The sequence below is a fragment of the Mesoplodon densirostris genome, chromosome 11 (assembly GCF_025265405.1).
Source record: "Mesoplodon densirostris isolate mMesDen1 chromosome 11, mMesDen1 primary haplotype, whole genome shotgun sequence".
Classification (NCBI taxonomy): Eukaryota; Metazoa; Chordata; class Mammalia; order Artiodactyla; family Ziphiidae; genus Mesoplodon; species Mesoplodon densirostris.
The window spans coordinates 43,913,459-43,933,588 of record NC_082671.1 but is presented as its reverse complement, the minus strand read 5'-3'; the positions used below and the strand labels follow the sequence as shown (position 1 = coordinate 43,933,588).

General features: G+C 49.6%; 1 protein-coding gene across 1 annotated transcript; it reads right to left on the bottom strand.

Annotated features, from left to right (window-relative positions):
* Positions 1-397: 397 nt before the first annotated feature.
* Positions 398-16,488, bottom strand: AVIL (advillin). Its single transcript, XM_060111687.1, has 19 exons — positions 16,423-16,488; positions 14,986-15,060; positions 14,090-14,286; positions 12,568-12,676; positions 12,365-12,475; positions 11,907-12,109; positions 11,374-11,452; positions 11,147-11,245; positions 10,300-10,453; positions 10,097-10,197; positions 9,478-9,615; positions 9,215-9,373; positions 8,245-8,424; positions 6,042-6,187; positions 5,787-5,931; positions 4,132-4,320; positions 3,435-3,506; positions 2,406-2,522; positions 398-970 (listed from the first exon to the last, which is right to left on the bottom strand). Exons 1-19 carry the CDS (start codon positions 16,486-16,488, stop codon positions 857-859), a joined length of 2,454 nt encoding a protein of 817 aa, XP_059967670.1. The 3' UTR covers positions 398-856.
* Between the last annotated feature and the right edge of the window lie 3,642 nt (positions 16,489-20,130).

Below are 20,130 nucleotides of genomic sequence, written 5' to 3'. Positions count from 1 at the left end.
ATTACTTGTGCCACATGGATTCTTTGGAATTGTTGACTCAAACTTGGAGTTGTCTGGAAAATGTGGTTCATTTGTTGATGTCCGTAGCGTGCTTTGAAGGCTCTCTGCAGTGGTATACACACTGATTCTGGCCTCATTACTGAAATTAATAACACATGGCCCTGTTTCTCCTCTGGATAGTGGGGTGGGGATGGGTGGGGACTGAGGTTTCCTGGACAGCTGTAAGGCAGATTTTGGCATTCTTAGGTCAACAGGGATTCCAGTCATCCAGAGAGCTCACTCAGCAGTGCCTCTTTACTTGCCCAGTACTGGGACATTTCTCCCAGTAGAACAAAATAGTTACCATAATGGGCAGACCCAAAATACTGAAAAGAACTCCCATTTGCTCTTACAGGTATCTTTATTTGAAAAATTTAAAATCTCTGGCACATACAGTTCTGAGCATTTAGATTTTGACTTCAGGGTGTATATGTGAATAACTTCAATGACTTGTGGGTTAAATAGGAAATACCGATCTTAAGATTTAAAACAAACTTAGGCCCTTGCCCCAGTATTAAACACTTTAAACTTAGTTTTTTTGTTCTCTTACTTTTGACTTCTCCAGATTCCTGCAGTTTTCGTGCTTTCTGCTGAGGCCACAAAAATTAAAAAGTGGGTAGCTAACAGCTAACATTTTAGGTATATAACAAGGAATGCAGGGATGAGAAAAATGGAGAACATGCTGTGATTTGCAGAGCCTACTGTATCAACATTAAGTAGCTGGATGTTAGGCAGAAATTAGTAGAGAAATTATTTCCTGGTACTGGCACTATCTGCTTTCTTCTGGGGTCTTGCAGTAGGCAGATGCCTTCTTGCCTCAGAAAAGCCCCTTTTCTTTCTTCATCTGGAGCTGTTTCCAGCCAGGCAGAGCAGCAAATTGCCCTCTTGTGATGCCAAACACAGAAACAAAGTCCTGTTCAGAGAGATAATTCTAAGAGAGAAGACAAAGTTTCTAGTTAGAAGGAAGACCTAGCGCCTGTCAGTGCTAACGGGGTCGGGGAAATGGGGCCAAGAGAGAGTCCCAGGTAGTTCCTTGAAAGGGGAAGTAGAATGAATTCTTCAGAAAGTTTTTAATAGACTTAAATTATTCACTGGGGAGTTCTTTGGCTTGTGGAGTCCCACCTTGGCCTCTGAAAGCCCTGGCTGGATTCGCTCACAGTCCCACCTGGCACCAGTGTCTTGCCAGAAGGACAAGAAATGGGTTATATATTATGTACAAGTTCTGAACATTAGGCATTGGCTGAATGGAGAACTAAATCGATGGTTTTCCTTGCTTTCTGCCCTTATCTGCCATGTTTTATCCAGATATTTTCAAATGCAAGATCAGGTGGACCTTAGTGAGAGCATAAAATTCTCTTAACATTTATTTATTAATGATTAATGAATATTTTCTGTCCAAGTAAAATTATTAAGATATGGTCTCTGTTTTCAAGAAAGTTGCAGCCCAGATACTTAAGAGTTGGTTAGATAAGACACTGTGGAAAATCCAGAGGCCCTTCCCCTTCAAGGGGGAAATAAATTAGTTCATTCAACATGACTGTTAATTCAATCAGCTGAAACTTAAGGTGTGCCTGTGATCTGCTGGGCACCATCCTAGATGCTGAAAAGCTGAGAATGTAGGCGTGAACAAAACAGACAAGGTCCTTGCTCTTGAGGGTATCACTGGAGTGGGGCAGATAGACGGTGACCCAGTATAAAGGGACTATAGGCGGTGAGGGAGGCAGTGTCGGGGTGGTCAGGGGAGGCCTTCCTGGGGAGGTGGCATTGCAGCTGAGACCTAAATAGTGAGGAGGAGCTGGTTGTCTCATGATCTGGGAGAAAAATGTTTTCAGGCAGGAGCAATTAAAGGCTCATGTTCGAGGGACAGAAAAAACAGCCACTGGCTGAAGGGCGGTAAGTGAAGAGAGTAGTGGTCTGTGAGATGAAATCAGAGGTGGGCAGGGGCCAGATTGTTTGGGGCCTTGGAGGCCGTCAGAAGAACTTTGGATTCTAAGTGCAGTGGGAAGCCATTCAAGGTGTTTTAAATAGAAAAGTATCATCTGTTGTAGAAGCCCATTGGTTGTTATGTGGGGAACAGATTGTAGGGCAGGGGTGGAAACCAGTTGGGAGCCTGTGGCAGTGGTCCATGATGGCTGAACCATACTGGCAGCAGAGAGGTGGAGAGCAGTGAATGGAAGCTTGCTGATGGATTGATGTGGGAGGTGAGAAGAAAGAAGCAAGAAGGAGCCCTGGGTTTTCGGCTTGAGCTCCTGGGTGATTCAGATGTCTATTGAGTGCTTACAGCGTTCCAGATCTGTCCTAGGCTGTATACTGAGAAGGTGCTTTACTCATGGAGAGCTCCACTTACATCACATGCAGGCACTCACCTCCTTTTTGGCAGGGTTCACATCCTCAGGCAACTCCTGACTCTGATTTTTCAACAGAACTTCTACGGGGTAATATTTTGGCTCAGAATTTAGGGAGAGGGTTGTGTCCCTCATATCCTAGGGAAGATAAGAATGTAGACACTGGATAAGACTCTTCAGGTCTGTGCAGTTGAAGTTCTGTGTTTATAATATTTAAATTTTGGGTTTTACCACTTCATACTTTATAATCATCCTTTAGAACAGTGGTCCCCAAAACTGGCTGCATGTCAGAATCATCTGGGAATCTAAAATACTCAGATTTTAGGGTCCTTCTTGGGAAGGTGATTCAATAAGTCTAAGGTAAATCCTGTATAGCCAGTTGGCGTAGATGTTTTGCTTAAACATCATTTAAATACTGTGATCACATTCCTTCTATTGGTACTTTTACTTGGGCTCTACATTTCCAGCCTTCAAATTCAAGTCATACTTCTTTTAAATATTTTTTAAAGATGCTACATTGCCATTAGCTTTGAAATCTTGAGTTTGTACAGCATAAAGGACAGAACTGCCAGATGGTTCGGACAGTGGTGCCATGTACTTGTCCTGATGTTAAAGAGCTGTTGGATTCCTGGCCAGAAGCTCCACTTCTTTTGGCCATTAAAATAGGGGTAATGGCCTGAGTTTCTGTGGAAGCCCCTGTCAGAAACTGATAAACATTATCATTTGGGTTAGAAGCTTATTATTTCTGAAAAATACTAACAGTAAGTTTAATCTGTCCTGAATGACAGAGAGAGTTGAATAATAAAATTTGGTTTTGTTTTCATTGTTTTTTTAAACAGCAAGTCTGTTCTAAATTCTGGAAGGCAGTAAAATAAGGAACTTGGCTCTGAGACCTGCATTTCTACCGATTAAAACAATCTTCATATCAAAATAGACCACCAGAGTGATACTAAGAAGGCCATGATAGGGTTTTGGCCATGTTGCATCTGTAGCATTTGCTGTTTCTCTCTGGCTCTGGTTGCCTGTGAATAGCTCCTCCAAGAAACTCACAGCAGTGATTCTCGTGACAGCAGCAGCAGCGTCTCCCAGCTCTTCTTTTAACTGTTCATATGATTTCCCTGCCTGAAAAGAAGAAATAGAAAATACAGCATGAGATGCTGCTTACAGGGGAGGGACATGTCAGGCCTGGTCTGTACCCTCGAGAGAAGCAAAAAAGCCAGGGGACAGAAGACATTTCAGGGATAAGCAGAAATGAAAATCCCCCCTTCTGGGTCTATGCAGGGTTGGAAGGTACTTAAACATGGTCTGCATTCTTTGCTGGTGGCCCCTCAACGCTCCATACTAAAAGCAGTTGACTAGGAGTCAGTAAACCTGGCTTCTTCCCACTGGTTAATTGTGACTTCAGACAAATAACTTCTCTGAGGTTCCTCATCTCTTAACACAGGAAACAGTGTTCCCTAGCTATCAGGATGTGGAGCTCAAAAAGTAATGTGTGTGGATATACTTTATAAACTTTATTACTTTTTCACACACTGCTTGTTCCTGAGGCAAGCTGTGAATTCTCTAACTGGACTTAGTGCCCTGGTGGGCGCGAAAGAGAAGGAAAGTAAAAAGCGGGGAGGGGAGGGGAGTGGCGGAGACGCGGTCCTGGGTTTACTCAGCCCTTGAGTACCCCGCCATCCCACCGAGCTCTTAGCACCGAGCGCCCTGGCAGTAAGAACATCTTCCCGGTCCTCTCTGTTCTTACGCTCCAAATGTGAGGGTCCCAGGCCAAGAACCAGCCTGTGAATATGGGAGGCTCGAACCCCTGTTTAATGATCAGGATTGGTGTGCCGGTGTCTCGGCCGCTGGGGTGAGTGTGCAGGTACTCCTGGGCGGTAGCAAGAGCGCTCTCCTTCTCCGTGGCGTTGGCCTCAGCCCCAATCCACAAGAACACCTGTTGTGGTCGAGACTGAGTATTTGTTACTGAGCTCATACCAAGGGCTAAGTATCAATACTAGATCATACGTGCTGCCCTGTCTTTCCCTGTCAGCAGTTCACAGCCTCATCAGAGTAAAGCTTCTCAGATTCATTTGGATTTAGGTATCTCCCCAATCTACATCTCCAGTCCTGAACTCTCTCTCTCTGAACTTTAGCTTCCTGGATCCAGCTTCTTGCAAAACACCTCCTCTTGGCTGACTCCAAGCTCGAGTATAACACCCCCCAAATGTAGCTCTTTTCTAAACTTGTATCTGTGTCTCCATTCTTGGTGAATGGTGTCCATTCAGTCACCCAAGGCAATAACCTGGGAGTCATCCTAAATACCTGCCATAACACCAGGACTTAGCTAATTTACCTCCTATGCTTTTGTCCAGTCTGTCACCATCCCTCTGTCTCTACTCCACAGCTCCTGTGTGGGCCAGCAGCTGCTCTTACTGGACTAGGACAGTAGTCTGCTGATTGGTCTCCCAACATACAGTCTTCTTTTTCCTCACAAGCCATCCCTCCTCTCCAACACTCGCCAGAGTGATCTATCTAAAGCACAGTCTGACCATGTCACTCGCCTGCTTAAATTTCAGTAGCTTTCCCGATGAATTTCAAACTTCTTGACATGGTAGGTAAGGCCCACCCCTACTTCTTGAGCTCCACCTCTAGGGTGCTCTTTAACACTGTCTTGTGCTCTGATGATACTATTTGTAGTTCCCTGTATACTAGACTATTCATGCCTTGGTTTTCCTTTGCCTGAATGCCCTCTTTACCTGATTAATGCCTGTTTATCCTTTGAGTCTGGGAGCCATCTCCTCCAGAAAGTCTTCACTGAGCCCCTAAACTGTGTTGAGTGCCCCTTATTTGTGCTCCCATGGCACCTCATACATACCTCCTTCATACTAAAATGATGTTTCTATGTCCGGTCTCCTCCACCCCGCCTCAGCCTGTAAACTCTGAGAGTAGGATGAGGCCCTTGGCCTTGGCGACACCACGCCCAGCACAGTGATTAGAACGGACAGGGTGTTGAGTATGTTTGCTGAGCCGAACTGAAGAAAATGGGATGTGGCAGAGGGGTTGCCTTGAAGATAAGCTTTCGTATCCCTTTGTTCCCTAAAAGGCCCATATCCCTGGGTGTGGAGCCTGCTGCCCTTGGTCCTGAGAGAATGGAGTGCATGATGATAGGATGGCGTGATTTTCCTGAAGCAAAGTGGGAAAACTCCCAGGGTGTTGAGTTTTAAACAACATTCTATTCTCTCCAGCCCTGGCAAAAAGCAGGTTCTTCCTTTGGTCACCACTGACAAATGTTTGATTGACTTGGGGATGGTCCAGGGCTACCCTGGCTTTATCTGGGGGGTTGGGAAGAGGTACTACACAAAAAATAGCCTAAAGCTTGAGGATCTTTGTCATTTGTTCCAAGCTCTCTGGCTGTCTTACCTGGTCCCAGGTATCCAGGAGCATCACGTCATCTGGGTTCAGGTCATCCTGGGTGAAGTCTGTGATCTCGGTGACAATGAACCGGCCAGTCTTATTGGAACATTCAAAGAGACGGGACTGGACATCTAGGATTTCCTGCTGTAGTCTGCAATACAGTCCGTTTAGTAGAGGAACTGAGCTGTTTAGAAGTCATGTGCAGTTCACAAGTCTGGTAGGCAGGGGGAGCCAAGAGGAGGGGATGCTGTGGTCCTGTACCTTTTGTCATTGGCATAGTGAGTTTTTCCTCCCAGCAGGTCCCAGAACTCAGCTGGCTCCTGGCCCTCAGCCACTGTGTTCTCGGTGCCATCACAGAGAAGCCCGGCCAGCTCCTTAGCCATTGCCCGCTCATCCCCACTAGACCCCTGAGAGTGGGGGGGGGGGGGAGAACACAGATGTTAGCTGCACACAGGCACGTTGATGTGGGAAAAAAGTGGCTGAGACTAAGAGCTCAGTGCAGCCAGGATCATCTACCAAGCCACAGTACCTCAGGACGGGGAGATAGATAGGTTTGTTCTGGTGCTGGGAAGGGCAGGGGGCAAGGGGCGGGGGCACGGAGGAAAACAGTGGTGGCAAAGGACAAGACTAAACTCTGAAACCCACAGTGGATATTGACAAGTCACCTTTGTTTTGCTTTCAGTTGGAATTTTAGCACCTGCTTTTGACTTTTTTTTTTTTTTTTTTTCTTTTTGCGGCACACGGGCCTCTCACTGCTGTGGCCTCTCCTGCCGCGGAGCACAGGCTCCGGACGCGCAGGCTCAGCAGCCATGGCTCACCGGCCCAGCCGCTCCGCGGCATGTGGGATCCTCCCGGACCAGGGCACGAACCCGTGTCCCCCGCATTGGCAGGCAGACTCTCAACCACTGCGCCACCAGGGAAGCCCCGCTTTTGACTATTTTTTAAGAGAAAATTTAAGTTTATTTTAAAAATTATATACAGGAAAATTCACTCTTTTTGCCGTAGAGTTCTGTGACTCCTGACGAATGCATAGAATCATGCTACCACCACCACAACAAAAACAGAACAGTCGTCTCACCACTGCAAAAAATTCCCTCAGGCTACCTACCCCTTTGTAGTCAAACCCTCCCTGAATCCTTAACCTCTGGCAACCACTGATCTGTTCTCCATCGTGATAGTTTTGCCTTTTCCAGCATGTCATAAATGGAATCATACACTCTGTAGCCTTTGTGCTAGTGCACTGTGCACTTAGCATAATGCACTTGAGATTCATCCCTGCAGCTGTGGGTATCAACAGCTTGTTTCTTTCCATAGCTGAGTAGTATCCCATTGTATGGATGCACCGCTGTTTGTTTAGCCATCCTCCAGTTGGTTTGCTTCCAGTTTTTGGTGATTACAAATAAAGGTGCTATAAACATTTGTGTACAGGTTTTTGTGTGAAGATAGTTTTTTTTTTAGCTTTTTTTTTTTTTAAGATGTTGGGGGTAGGAGATTATTAATTAATTTATTTATTTTTGCTGTGTTGGGTCTTCGTTTCTATGCGGGGGCTTTCTCTAGTTGTGGCAAGTGGGGGCCACTCTTCATCGCGGTGCGCGGGCCTCTCACTATCGCGGCCTCTCTTGTTGCGGAGCACAGGCTCCAGACGCGCAGGCTCAGTAGTTGTGGCTCACGGGCCTAGTTGCTCCGCGGCATGTGGGATCCTCCCAGACCAGGGCTCGAACCCATGTCCCCTGCATTAGCAGGCAGATTCTCAACCACTGCGCCACCAGGGAAGCCCTGAAGATAGTTTTTTATTTCGCATGGGTACATACCCAGGAATGGGGTTGCTGGGCCATACGGTAAGTGTATGTTTTATAAGAAACTGTCAGTTTGTTCTCCAAAGGCCATATTTGCATTCCCACCAGCAGTGTGTGAGAATTCCTATTGCTTTGCATCCTCACCAGCACTTGGTATTATCTTTTTTTTTTTTTTTCAGGCATTCTAATAGGTGTGTAGTGGTATCTCATTGGGGTTTTCATTTGCATTTCCCTAATGACTAATGATGTTGAGCATCTTTTCCTGTTCAATTCTCTTTTGCAAAATAATTTTAGTGCTTTTTAATGCAGATGCAATCTAAATTGACAAAAATCACATTTTTAGTGTTTTTGTTCAGTGTTCATGGCCGTCCTGTTACAGTCCACCAAACTGGTGTGGAAAGATTGACTTATCTAGCCTGCATCCAGCCTCCATGTGTTTAGAGGTTTATGGAGGGTCTCCTGGATGTAAGCAGTGTGTTCGTGAGTTTCTAATTGGAGGCCTAATTGTGGGGAACATTGTCAGTCCCTTTGAAGATCCTTTAGGAAAAGGTTCCTTGTTTTGAGGACTGCTCCAGCCTACTCTTCACTTCCTTCGCCTTGCTGACAGGAGGGTTGGTGCAGGGCTGGGCTCTGAGGGGCTGGTGTGACCACTGGGCCAACCATCCTACCTTGCCATACCACAGGTAGTGCTCTGCCTGGGTCCGCAGCAGAAAGACATCATTGGAGTTTAGAGAGGAGGTGAAGGCTGGAACCTCCACCGCTTTGGTGTTAGATATTTCATTTCCTTGAATCTGGAAGAGCCTTACTGGAGGATCGGGCTCGGCATTTCCCTTCCTGGAAGTCCCACCCTAGAGAGAGAGAAAAGCAGAGTCTGGAACGAAGGTGCACCGTGTGCGCCAGGCACTGGGCTAGCATTGTGGAGAACGTGGATGTGTTTGACACCGTCTTTGCCCTCAAGGAGTGTCTAGGCTAACTGAGAGAGGCTGAGGTGAGCTGGGGTTATGGTACCAATAGTATTAGCTTTCATTATGAGACCTTGGTTATATGCCAGGCTCTTTGCTGGTGCCTTATCTACATCTTTTTATAGATCCTCATAATAACTTTGTGAAGTAGGTATTATTATCCCACAGTGCAGATGGGGAAACAGGCTTAGAAACTTGGCTAATAAATGACAAGACTAGGACTTGACCACAGATTTGTGTATATCAAACATGTGACATTATACATTCCTGGTAGTGCTTCAGCCAGGGCTTCATGGAAGAAATGGAACTTGAATCTGAAGGGGCACATTCTCTGGGGGAGGTGGACAGGTAAATGACATGGCACGTGTGAGGCCTAATGAGGACACCCACCTGACAGGAGTGGAGTGTGTAGGCTAGGGAGCTGAGGGTGATGCACCTGCACAGGTAATATGGGTCAGATTATAAAAGACCTTGAACGTGAATTAGGCAGTGGTTTGGACTTGAAACCCTAGGCCATCGGGATTCACTTCAGTGTCTTAGAGAGATTCACCCCCTTCTTGTCTGTGTCTTCCCCAAGCCCTGCTCTCTACCCCTCCTCTCCTCTACTGTAGTCTCCTGCTGACCTGCTGGTTCTGAGCATTCTGCTTATGGTGTAATTTTATCTGAGGGCTCTCACCTCAAAGATAACCAGCTTTCCTTTGAAGATGGCCAGGAAGTGGCGTGGCTCCTTCCCCATGGCAACCCGAACCTGCACAGGGGCCCCATCAAACTGCCGGTCCACCTCCACCGCCTGGTATGCTGAGGCTGCCAGCTCATCCTGTGAGGCGTGGCGGCCCTGTAGTGGTGAGCGGGTGCGATGGGTCCCTGCTACCCCCGGCCCTAGCTCAGTGGCCGGAGGAGGCGCCAGGATCCAAAGCTGAGAGGCTGCCCCAGGCCTACCTGCCAGATGTACAAGATGTAGTGCGGCTTCCCGTGCATCTCGTACGTATAGAGAACCAGATAGCAGTCTCCCCCATAAAAGAAGCCATACCACTGATGCTCCACGGGGACCAGCTCCAGGTTTTCAATTCTCCAGACCTAGGCATAGAAGGAGACACAGTTCCCCAGAGATGGGAGTCCTGTGAAGAAACAGCTGCCTGGAGGGAACTGGGCCATGCTTAGCAGAGAATCCAGGTGGGTGAGGCACTAACGTCCATTCAAAGTACACCTTCCCCCTCTGGTGCTTCTTTCCAGTGGTGAGGGCTTATCACATTTGCATGATTTGAATCCCAAGAACTGGATCGTCCCTGGTCAGATGCATCCCCATCATGGCTCAGAGATGATTTGAATATGTCTGCCAGGTGAGTTCTTCATAGCACACTGGAGTATCTACCTTTCACTTCCGTGAAGAATTGTGGGAAAACCCTGCAAACTCAGACATCCCTCTGAATAGTCCTGAGGTGCCAGAGGTGGAAAGGAAAGCAAAGCAGACACGGAATCACGTGTCCCTTCTGTACAGCAGAGCCGCCTGGAGGGCCCGTGCTGCCGCCTGCCCTGGGATGTGGGTCACTGGGCTTACCTCAACGTTGCCGTTGCCGTCGTCGACCATTCTTTCCTGGGCTGCCACCTCTGGTTTGGTGTGCAGCAGAGTCGCATCAAATTTATCCTGGAAAACGTTAGCTGCACGGAAGGGGTTGGGAGAAGCCAAGTGAGCAAAAAGCAGCTGTGCCTGCCTTTCTAAAGAGTCCCGGCAGTGAAAACACGATCTGGGGGCAATCTCACCGATTTTACCAACGCTGCACGTTTTCCCCAGACCCACGGTCTGTTCCTTCACTGACCACTTCTGGAACAGCTGCTTGAATATGGCTGACTCGGCACCATCACTGACGGTCTCCACGTTGGTACTGCTGGGGTAGCCCTTCATCTTGATGAAGTTCTGCAGGTGCCCCACCCCCACCCCCCCGAAGGACAGGTCAGTCCAGGAGTGCACTGGGCTCTTGACTTGGCTGGTGATTCACCCCTGTGAAGCCAGTTGGCAGGACTGTTCCCTTCTGGGAGTCAGAGTCAAATTCTAACTCACTTCTGTCTAGGGACCAAGTTACCTGCCTCAAGGAAAGGACTGAGTGGAACATTTTGACATCTCTTCATTGGCCCGTCAGATTATTACTGATTTTTTTTTTTTTTTTTTTTTGGTAAGATCCTCTGTTCTGTGTTCCTTCAGCACTCCTGTACTCTACTGACTTTGTATCACCTTCATTTGCCCCTTTTTTGCTTTGTACGTGCATCCTGCCTGGTTCATCTGCGTGGGTCTGCACAATGTCATAAGCTCCTTGAGGACAGGGCCCTTGACCTTGATATGTGGTATCTCCTTCAATAATAACAGCCACCTTTTTACTGAGCAGGTGTGTGTGCCAGGTATTGTTCTGAGTGCTTTATAAATGTTACTTAATCCTCACAACAACCCCAGGAGATGGCATTAAACCTGGATTTGATCCCAGTTTGTCTGACTTTGAAGTTATGTATGTAACTGCCATGTTCTATGCTCTGGTGCCTAATGTGGCTCGCTGAGCACATCTGATGTGTTATGGACAGAATTTTTTGGACAATATTGCACATCCATAGCTCCTACCAGAGCTTTAGACATGGCCATCTGTTTCTCAACCTTTGTGGCTCCTCTTCCTTTCCACACATAGATCTTGGTTCCACTTTGGTCCAGGATGTAGCAGTCCTGAAGCAGACGGTCAGGGATAAAAGTGGTTACTCCTGCCCAAGACCATGAGGAAGGCCTTTCCCTAGGGTCTGCCTCTGAAGCCAGGTCTGGCTACCCCAAGCCAAGCCCACCCAAGCTCTACTTACATCATGGTTCAGTAAGCCCTGGACCAGAGGCCTCGTTGCTACATCTGTGACCGCCAGCTGCCCAGCTGAGTCTGAGACACTAGAGAAGGGGGGAGGTTAGGCTGTACCTTCTCTTCTACAAAGCATCGTGTAGTCAATCTGATATTTCATGGCTTTGTCTTAGAATGAAGTTTCTGGGTAGAGTTCAACTTCTTGGAACAGGCATGGCTTGAATGCAGACAGGAATGTGATGGACTCTGTTCTGTGGAGGAGACTTTTGTGCATCTCTCTCCTCATCGTTATCCTGTCCACATCCCTAGGCACATATAGATCTGAGCAAAGGAATGGCCTCCCCCAGAGACCAGGAAGAGTTGCTAACAAGAACAGATGGCAGCTGCTCAGGGAACACCGAGCTCCTTATAGAAGCTGCATTTGAAAAAGACTGAAAGAAAGCCAGTCACCTGCACCCCAAACGAGGAGCGAAGCAGAAGTGCTGGTTTTCTGGGGGGACACCTACCCCAGCTTCCAGCCAGCAGCTAGGCTTAGCTACTCACTGATACAGCATGATATTTGATTTCTGTTGCTGATCTGTGATCTCATCGGGGACCGCAGGCTTGATAATGGAGTGCCGGCCGAGGGTGTCCTGAAGGACCTTCATCAGCTCTGGACTGGCCTCCTCCTTGTCTCCCTCGATCACCCCTATTTCAGCACGGCCCCCTCGCTCCCTGTCCCGAATATGCTTTGCCAGGAGCATAGCCTGTAAAGAAGCCCGAGGAAGTGCTCAGCTCCCGGAGGAGCAGCCTGGATCCCAGACACAGGAGTTACCCTGATGCTGAGTCGCAGGCTCGCACACGTGGCCTGTCTCTGAAACAGATGCTGCTCAAAGGCAGGGGTCTGGCTTGAAGGGCAGGAAAGAGCCAGCGAGGAAAGAAGAAGGAAAGGGCAGCTGAGGGAGTGCAAGCCCGTGAGGCCTCGGGGGATGGGGGCGGGGGAGCAACAGAACAGGCCACACCTTCAGACGCTCCCTGCTGCTGCTCTCTGGGCCATTCCACTGGAGGATGACCTTCCCAAGGTCCAGCAGGAAGACATCGCCTCGGTTAAAGCTGTCCCAGCTCATTTCCACCTGCAGGGGAGAGGTAGACATTATGTAGGAGGAGTTCTTAGGTGCTAGGTGGAGAGGCCCTGAGCCTGGGACAGACAAGGGGCAGGACTTACCTCCGTGGCCCTGATGTTTCTCTTCCCCTTCACGTGCAGCAGCCGCTTCACGTCGTAGGTATTGGTCTCCACGTGCTTCATCCCGGAGGCCACACCCCCTTTCTTGTAGCTGAGGGAACATCCGTTATTTATTGAGCACCTGCTATGTGCTAGGTACTGGGAAGACAGTTGTGGATCACACAGATGCAACCTCTCCCCACACGGGTGATGACAGTAAATGAGCCAGGTAAACATAGATGCTGGTCACCACTGCCACAGAGGTGCACTCAGCGGTGGGCTTTTAGACGGCGTGTTCAGGGCAGTCTTCTCCGAAGGACGACATTTGAGCTGGGATATTAAGAGTAGGAACCAACCACCAGAGGACTGGTTCTCCAGACAGAGGGTGCATCACTGATGAAGTCCCCAGAGCACAGAAGAACTTGTTTTGTTTCGTTCTAGAAACTGGGTGAATGTCACGTGTGATGGGGAGAGGGGCACGAGTCAGGCGGTAGCAGAAACATTCATGACACCGTGGCCTTAAAAACCATCTCACTCCGGGAATCCGCTCTCCCGCCCCTGGCCCTCACCCCAGCCCAGCCTCCCCCAGGCATCCCACACGTGAAGGGCATGCAGAGAGCCACGGGGAGCAGAGGGTTCCCTGGTGACTCAGCGTGGGGCTCTGTGCCCAGTAGGTCCTCAGTGGGGACTGCTGACCTGTAAGAAGCTGGCCTTGGACCAGCCTCAGAACTCTCAAGCTCATTGGAATTCCTTTTTCTTTTCAATCTCAAGTGCAAAGTTTTGAGGTAATCAAGCTCCTCAGTTCGTGGAAGGTTTTCACCATTGGCCTTTATGAGACCCCTCTCTTGTAGTAAGTATTTTTGTGTTCCCTTTAATTTGCATACCCTACCCCCCCTTTCTCTCCCCGCCATAGGCATCCATTCTAACAGTTTAACATCTGTCTTTTTATTTTCATTCTGGTAAAATGTAGCCTGTTGTTTTGAGTTTATGTATTTTTTTAAAAACAGAAATTGGCATTCTGTTCTATATTTCAAGCCTGTTTCTACCTGTGCTCCCTAAGCCCCGTGTTTTTAAGGTCTGTCCACATGTCAGATGGGCCTCTAATCTGTTTCCAGCTGTGGCATTGTACTCCGCTGTGTCGCGGGGTGTTTTTCCTGTCCACATTGCCTGCAGCTTCCCGCCACCACTAATGTGAACGTTCTGGTTCATGTGCCCTTGTGGACCTGGGAACGTGAGCGCTCCTTTGGGTCACACGCTGGGGGTGAGATCTGCCCCAGTGGCAGCAGACTACTCTCCGGAATGCTGGCCAGTTCTCACTTGCACCAGCAGGGCACCTGTCTCCCCAGAGCTTCGACGACACTTGGCGCCTCTCAGCTCTCTGATTTATGCTGCTCTAGTAGGTGGAAATGATGGCTTTGTTTGGATTTGCATTTCTCTGATGACTTTCTTCATATACGTTTTGGCCCTTTTGGTTTCCTCTTTGGTAAACTGCGGTTACGTCCTTGCTCTGTGCATAGCTACTCACATGATGCCCTGCTTGAAGTAGCCGCGGAAGGTGTCGGACTCGTGGCACTGGACTTCCCGGTGCTGCACGGGGCCGCCCCCCAGGTAGTCGTCCAGCTGCGTAGTGTAGATGGCTGCGCAGGTCTTCTCATCCTGTGAGGAGTCCTTCCCAATCCAGAAGTGGATGTCCTGGGAGAGGATGCTGCCCACTCTCCGGGTCTGGGATGTAGTCAGAGAGATCAGGTCAGGGGCCAGCTTGCCTCCCCTTCGCTGCTGGCCCTTCTGGCGAGGGAAGAACGTGGCCTACGGTGACTTGTGTCCTGCCCTTGGCAGGCCTGGGGCCTCTCCCTCCCTGCAGTGGCCCGGGTGCAGACCCTGGCAGCCCAAATCCCTCTCCACATTTGGGGAATGTTGACAGCTTACTGTTATCAAAATAAACAGAGACCAATGGGGATCTTTTCCGGGTTGGACTGCAGGCTTTTCTTGCTGCTCTTTCGCACCCCTGCACTTGCACATCTGGCACAGTGCTGCTGTCCATCTGCATGGCTCTGTCAGTACTGTCCACGTGGGAGACTGTTTCTTCCGCTAGATGAGTACTTTGAGGCCAGAGATGGCCTTGTATCCACCTGGCCTTCCTTCACAGCACTGTAATCTGGGGTCTGGGTCCCGGAGGGAGAAGTGCTGCTGTAGGCTACTCGCTGAGGTTCAGACTGAGGGCCACACCCACACCCTCTGATGCAAAATTTGAAACCCTGGCCTAAGAAACCCTTTGATAATCAAACTGGAGGCCTGTTCTATATAACAGCGAGGAAGAATCAAGATGGATACCAGATTAACCTCACGGGCAGATCTCCCAATGGGGCCCCAGAGCTGGCTCTCAAGGGAGCAGCTCATGGGAATGGGGGGCATGGTGCTCACCGAGAGGATGATGTAGCAGTCCCCCTCATAGAAGGTGCCGTGGGCATTCAGGGGCACCGGCACCAGCTCCATTTTCTGGAAGGACAAGGGGTGTGTATAGGCTGCATTCTCTCCCTCCTCCCCCGACCCCCCCAGGCCTCCCCCTGCACGCCGTCATTTGACACAGGCGGCAGGGGAGAGTGGGGAGATGTCCCCACGGGGCGTGGTGGCCAGCCACAGGATTAGCGCGGCCATCCCTCTGGCTTCTGCTGAACTCCACCTGCCCGGCCCTGGGTCTGGATCCAGGTGCCTGTCCTCACCCCAGCCTCCTCGCACCGCCTGCCCAGCCTCATCTTGCTACACTGTGAAGAGCCTGTGCGCCGCCTCAGTCATTTGCAGAGTTGGGTGTAAGCCCTCAGGTAAAAGCCCATCTCTGAGCCGCTGCACCAGAGTGCCTCCAGCGCTGACTCTGACCACCCAGAGCTGGCCAAGTTCTGACAGAATGGGGAGCCAGGATTCTGTGAGGCTCTGGGGGTGGGGAATGCCGGCTGTGTGCAGGCTCCCTGCCGAGGGCTCTGTATTTGGAGTCTGGGTTGGAGCCCTGATGCACCTGTTACCTGCATGTCTGGCTTGTCCCAGGAGAGCCATTCCCATGGCCTCAGATGTGGACTTTCATCACTATCTCCAAGTAGGTGAACCTGCAGTCATGTTTGAGTGTATTCTATGTAAAATGTGTGTTAAATGTAAAAATGTTAAATATCCCACAATTTGCGTAACTCTTTTAGTACCTATTAAAGAAACCTGGAGCCTTAAAACAGTGGGAGTGACCTGGGCTCTCACAAGCTCTGAGCTGCTTGCTAGGGGGCTGTGACTCCCCTCGTGGTGGAGGATGGTGAGGTGGGGCATCACCTCTGGGTTTTCTGCAGCAGAGCCACTCACTGGGCTCAGAGCAGGGAGGTGGGGTGAGGCTGCCAGGCCAGGGCGGTTCCCAACTATAGACCGCTAGAGCTCGAGGTCAGCCAGAGGGGCTCAAGCCCCGAGTGGGAGAAGGGATGAGCAGGGCACCGATCTGTGCTGTATCTGCCAAATCTTCCTACCACCTTGCAGGAGCCAGAGTGCCCCGTGGAAGACAGGTTCCATTGTTCTGACAGAAGCAGCCGGGTGTCTCGGGCTTCGTGGGTGGGCCTGGGCCCCACCCATCTCTCCAGGACATTTACTAGAAGTGCAGATGGTTAGATAAAAGGCAAGCCTATTTTCGCTTGGAGCCCTGCTCTCCAAGGCCAAGAACATTTCCTCCACCCGTCACCCGCCTGCTCTGAGCACCCAGGAGGGGGTCAAGCATCGGAAAACGTGCCCTTTGGAGCTGCCTCTCACTGTTGTTGAACCACAGACAGGAGACCGAGGCATGTGGAGGGCCTTCAGCAGACCAGTCTTCTGCCCCCATCCAGCCCAGCTCACCTCTATTCTCCAGGTGATGATCCCAGGGTCGTTGCCCACAGCCTGAAAGGCACTGCTCAGAGACATGGCACGTGTCTTCCTGGGACTGAAACATCACAGAGCAAGCACGGAGATGACGCCTCTCACAGCAGTCATCCAGCCAGCTTTCCTCCAAAGTCACTTCCCAATCTCTTGTCAGCCATCCTGCCATGTCCTTGTGGTGCATCCCTGCACTATCTCACAGAGATGCGGACAATGACTTGTCCAAGTTCATGTCGTAAGGCTGGCTGGCCCAGGGATCCCCACCGGAAATTCTGCTTCCCACTTGCCACTCTCCTTGTTAAGAGCTCTGATAACACAGCCATGATTATTTACTGAAGGGGTGACAAATATGCTAAGCCCTGTGTTGGTTGACTTTATGTTCTCTCATTTAATTCTCATAAACTGAGTATATTTTCTTTGTCTTACATTGTGGGAAAATTGAGGTTCAGAGAGGTTAAATAATTTACTCAGTATCACTAGAATGAAATCCATACCTGATCTTCAAATCTGTGCTCTTTTCTAGTTTCTGTGATGCAGCCCTTCCTAACATACCTAAATTCAGTGGCACATGGGATTGAAAAAAGGCTTATGTTGGAATAAGTATGTCCAAACTGGGTTTCCTTCTTTCATTCCCAATCCCTCTAACTCTCCCAGACTCCCTGCTTGCCAGGTCCTCTCCACAGTCAACAATTTGAGCTTTTACTTCCCAGACTTTTTAAAGTAAACTATCCTAAAATTCAGACAACCCATTCTGCTTTTGTCACATGACTAATATATTCCCTGCGCCTCACAGAAGAGGGAAAGTAAAATGGCAGGGCTGGGCCTGGGACAAAGAGTTCAGGGTGCCAGCAGGGGCAGGTGGGCGTGGCCTGTGGGCAGATCCTCCCCCCCCCCCCGCCCCCTCCCACACAGACCCAGACAGTGGTGCTGTGGCTGCCCACAGACAGGGTGGGGAGAGGGAGGAAGAAGTAAAGAGAAGTGTGGATTGTGTACCATCTCTCCGAAATGTGTCTAGGGTTATTAAGCACCTCCACATGTCCATGGCCACACAGGCTTTAAATAATGAAAATTCCTGCCTGGTTCTTTTTTTTTATTTTTTATTTTTTTGCCGTACTCGGGCCTCACTGTTGTGGCCTCTCCCGTTGTGGAGCACAGGCTCCGGACGCGCAGGCTCAGCGGCCATGGCTCACGGGCCCAGCCGCTCCGTGGCATGTGGGATCTTCCCGGACCAGGGCACAAACCCGTGTCCCCTGCATCAGCAGGCGGACTCTCAACCACTGCACCACCAGGGAAGTCCCTCCTGCCTGGTTCTTGCTCTCAAGGGGCTTGCAATCTGATTGATACACATCACTGATGAATGCTCTCAAGAGGCAAAGGAAAAAGGAAGGGCTTGACGAAGTTACATAGGATAAAGAAAAAGAAAAATAAAGAAAAAACAACCCCACCCAGAAAGGACTATCTGGGATTTTGCTATTTGGAGGCATATTGTGCTTGTTAAGAGGAGCATGTCTGGCCATTCTTTTCTTAAGCCTTGGTGGATGAACCCAGGTTTGGAGAGTATGTGCCATTATCTAGTATGGACGTTGGCAAAAAAACAAAACAAAAGACAAACAAAAAACTCTCTTTGTCTACTGCTACAGCAGGACTAAAGCAGAGCAGTGATGCGGAGCTGCCAGTGTTTAAGGATTTAATTTGATAATTGGCACTGCCCCACCCTGTGCTGCTTAGAATTGCCAGGAAATATTTGTTCAGGTTTTCTTCAGACCCTAGATTTCAGTCATTAAAGGCAAATGCTGTGACCCAACTAGGGGAAGGGGACAAGGAATTCATTCCTTGGAGAGAGGTAAGAGTAAACCTGGTAAAAGTCAAACCAGCTGGCACTAATTAGAACTGTGAATCCAGAGGCCAAAAGCAGTCCCATTTTCCAGCAGGGACTTGGCAATCAAAATGCTCACTGGGCCAGGGTCCCTGAAATGCAGGAGAGGACATGCTCAAAGCAGGGACTTTGCCATACTGGAACACCCAGAAAATGTGATTGGGGGACTGACCAAAGTCCCCCAAAGCTCAGTCTCTCCCCCTCCCTCCTCCTCAAGTCCTAATTTATCAACTCAGCACCCTTTGAGACCACTGTACAAACCGCTGGGCGGGGTGCAGTTTTGAAATCCCAGCTTAAAAGCTGGTGGCCCTTAATTCTTACCAATACTCCTAGGAACGGACCCCAAGCAGAGGAAGCTGGTTTAAATTTCTGCCTTGCCCCATACCATTTCTTTGAGACGGGTGAATCTTTCCAAGCTTTTGAAAGTGTGCCCTATGTTTAGTGGTCTCTAAAAAGCACCTCGACTTCTCAGCAGGAAGTTTGCAAAACCGGCCACAAACTCCTGGTTCAGGGCTTCCCTGGTGGCGCAGTGGTTGAGAGTCTGCCTGCCGATGCAGGGGACACGGGTTCATGCCCCTGTCCGGGAGGATCCCACATGCCACGGAGCGGCTGGGCCCGTGAGCCATGGCCGCTGAGCCTGCTCTCCACAACAGGAGAGGCCACAACAGTGAGAAGCCCGCATACTGCAAAACAAAACAAAACAAAACAAACAAAAAAAACCTCCTGGTTCAACCCTTTAAGAGCCTCATCCGAGAACACAAAGCCAAGGAAATTTTAATCTCCTCTTTCGTTTCTTTCTAGTTCAAGTAAAATTGCTCTATTGACGTGCATCCATAAACCAAATAGAACTTACCTTGCCTTCTCTCTCAGCAGTCTTCCCAGTTTTCTGGCGGGTAAGCACTGTTGAGGAACCACCCAATGCTGGAGGTTCCAGGTCCTGCTGCCTTACCTTAGTAATGGCTGCGCATACACTGGGTTATATTTGCTTGCGTTTGCATCCTAACAGCATTTTCCTAGTCCTGGCCAATCACAGCCAACCTAGCCCTGGGCTTGACTTATTCAAACCAGAGAGAAAGCTGTATCTGTTCCTATTCAAAACAGCAAAAACAAGAGCAGACTTTTAAAGGCTTCTTTTAACTCCAGCTCCCCGCCCTGATCTAATTGATTTTTTAAAAGTGCACAGCCCATCAATAATGCAGGAAAGAGGGTGGGAGGATATGAGATTTGCCAGATTGTAGATATGAATGCATTACACTGATGACAGGAAGCAGGGGCTGGGGCTGCCCCCTGCCCTCCGAGTGCCTAGGATGTCCAGGCTGGCAAGCGCCTCCCAAGAAGCTCCTGGGCATTTCTCAGAGGGGAAGTCTGGGAGAAGGGCCTGGAGTGAGTTATTAGGTCATTCTGTTTTGCCCCTTGGGGTCTCCTTTGGGGTCACAGATCAGTCCAGTCAATATCTGAGTGCCTACTATGTGCCAAGAACCACGCTGGGCTCTGAGTTTCAAGGCTCCTAGTTTGGGGAAATCAGTAAGGGGCACAGAAGGAAGACTCTAAATCCCTTGGGGCTTCTGGTTCCTCCCCAGAAGTCAACAGGACACCAAGCATATGCTTATTAAGCACCTGGATGGCAATGCGGTTGATTCCACATGGGGGCCAGGGAAGAGCTAATGTAGTCCGACTTCTGTAACCTTGAGCAAAAGCCCTGTGCTGAGTGCGCGGCTGGTCCCCCAGCTTGGGCGCTCCAGCCTTGTCATGACAGAGGCGTTTTAAGGGAAGAAGGGGGGGGGGTAAGTGCCCGAATGAACAAGAGGAGG

Coding starts and splice junctions, on each gene's coding strand:
- AVIL (XM_060111687.1), bottom strand. CDS start 16,488: ATGTCTCTGAGCAGTGCCTTTCAGGCTGTGGGCAACGACCCTGGGATC. Junction 14,287..14,985: donor ACTGCTACATCATCCTCTCG/GTGAGCACCATG, acceptor ACTACATCCCAG/ACCCGGAGAGTGGGCAGCAT. Junction 12,476..12,567: donor GAAACATCAGGGCCACGGAG/GTAAGTCCTGCC, acceptor TCTCCCCTGCAG/GTGGAAATGAGCTGGGACAG.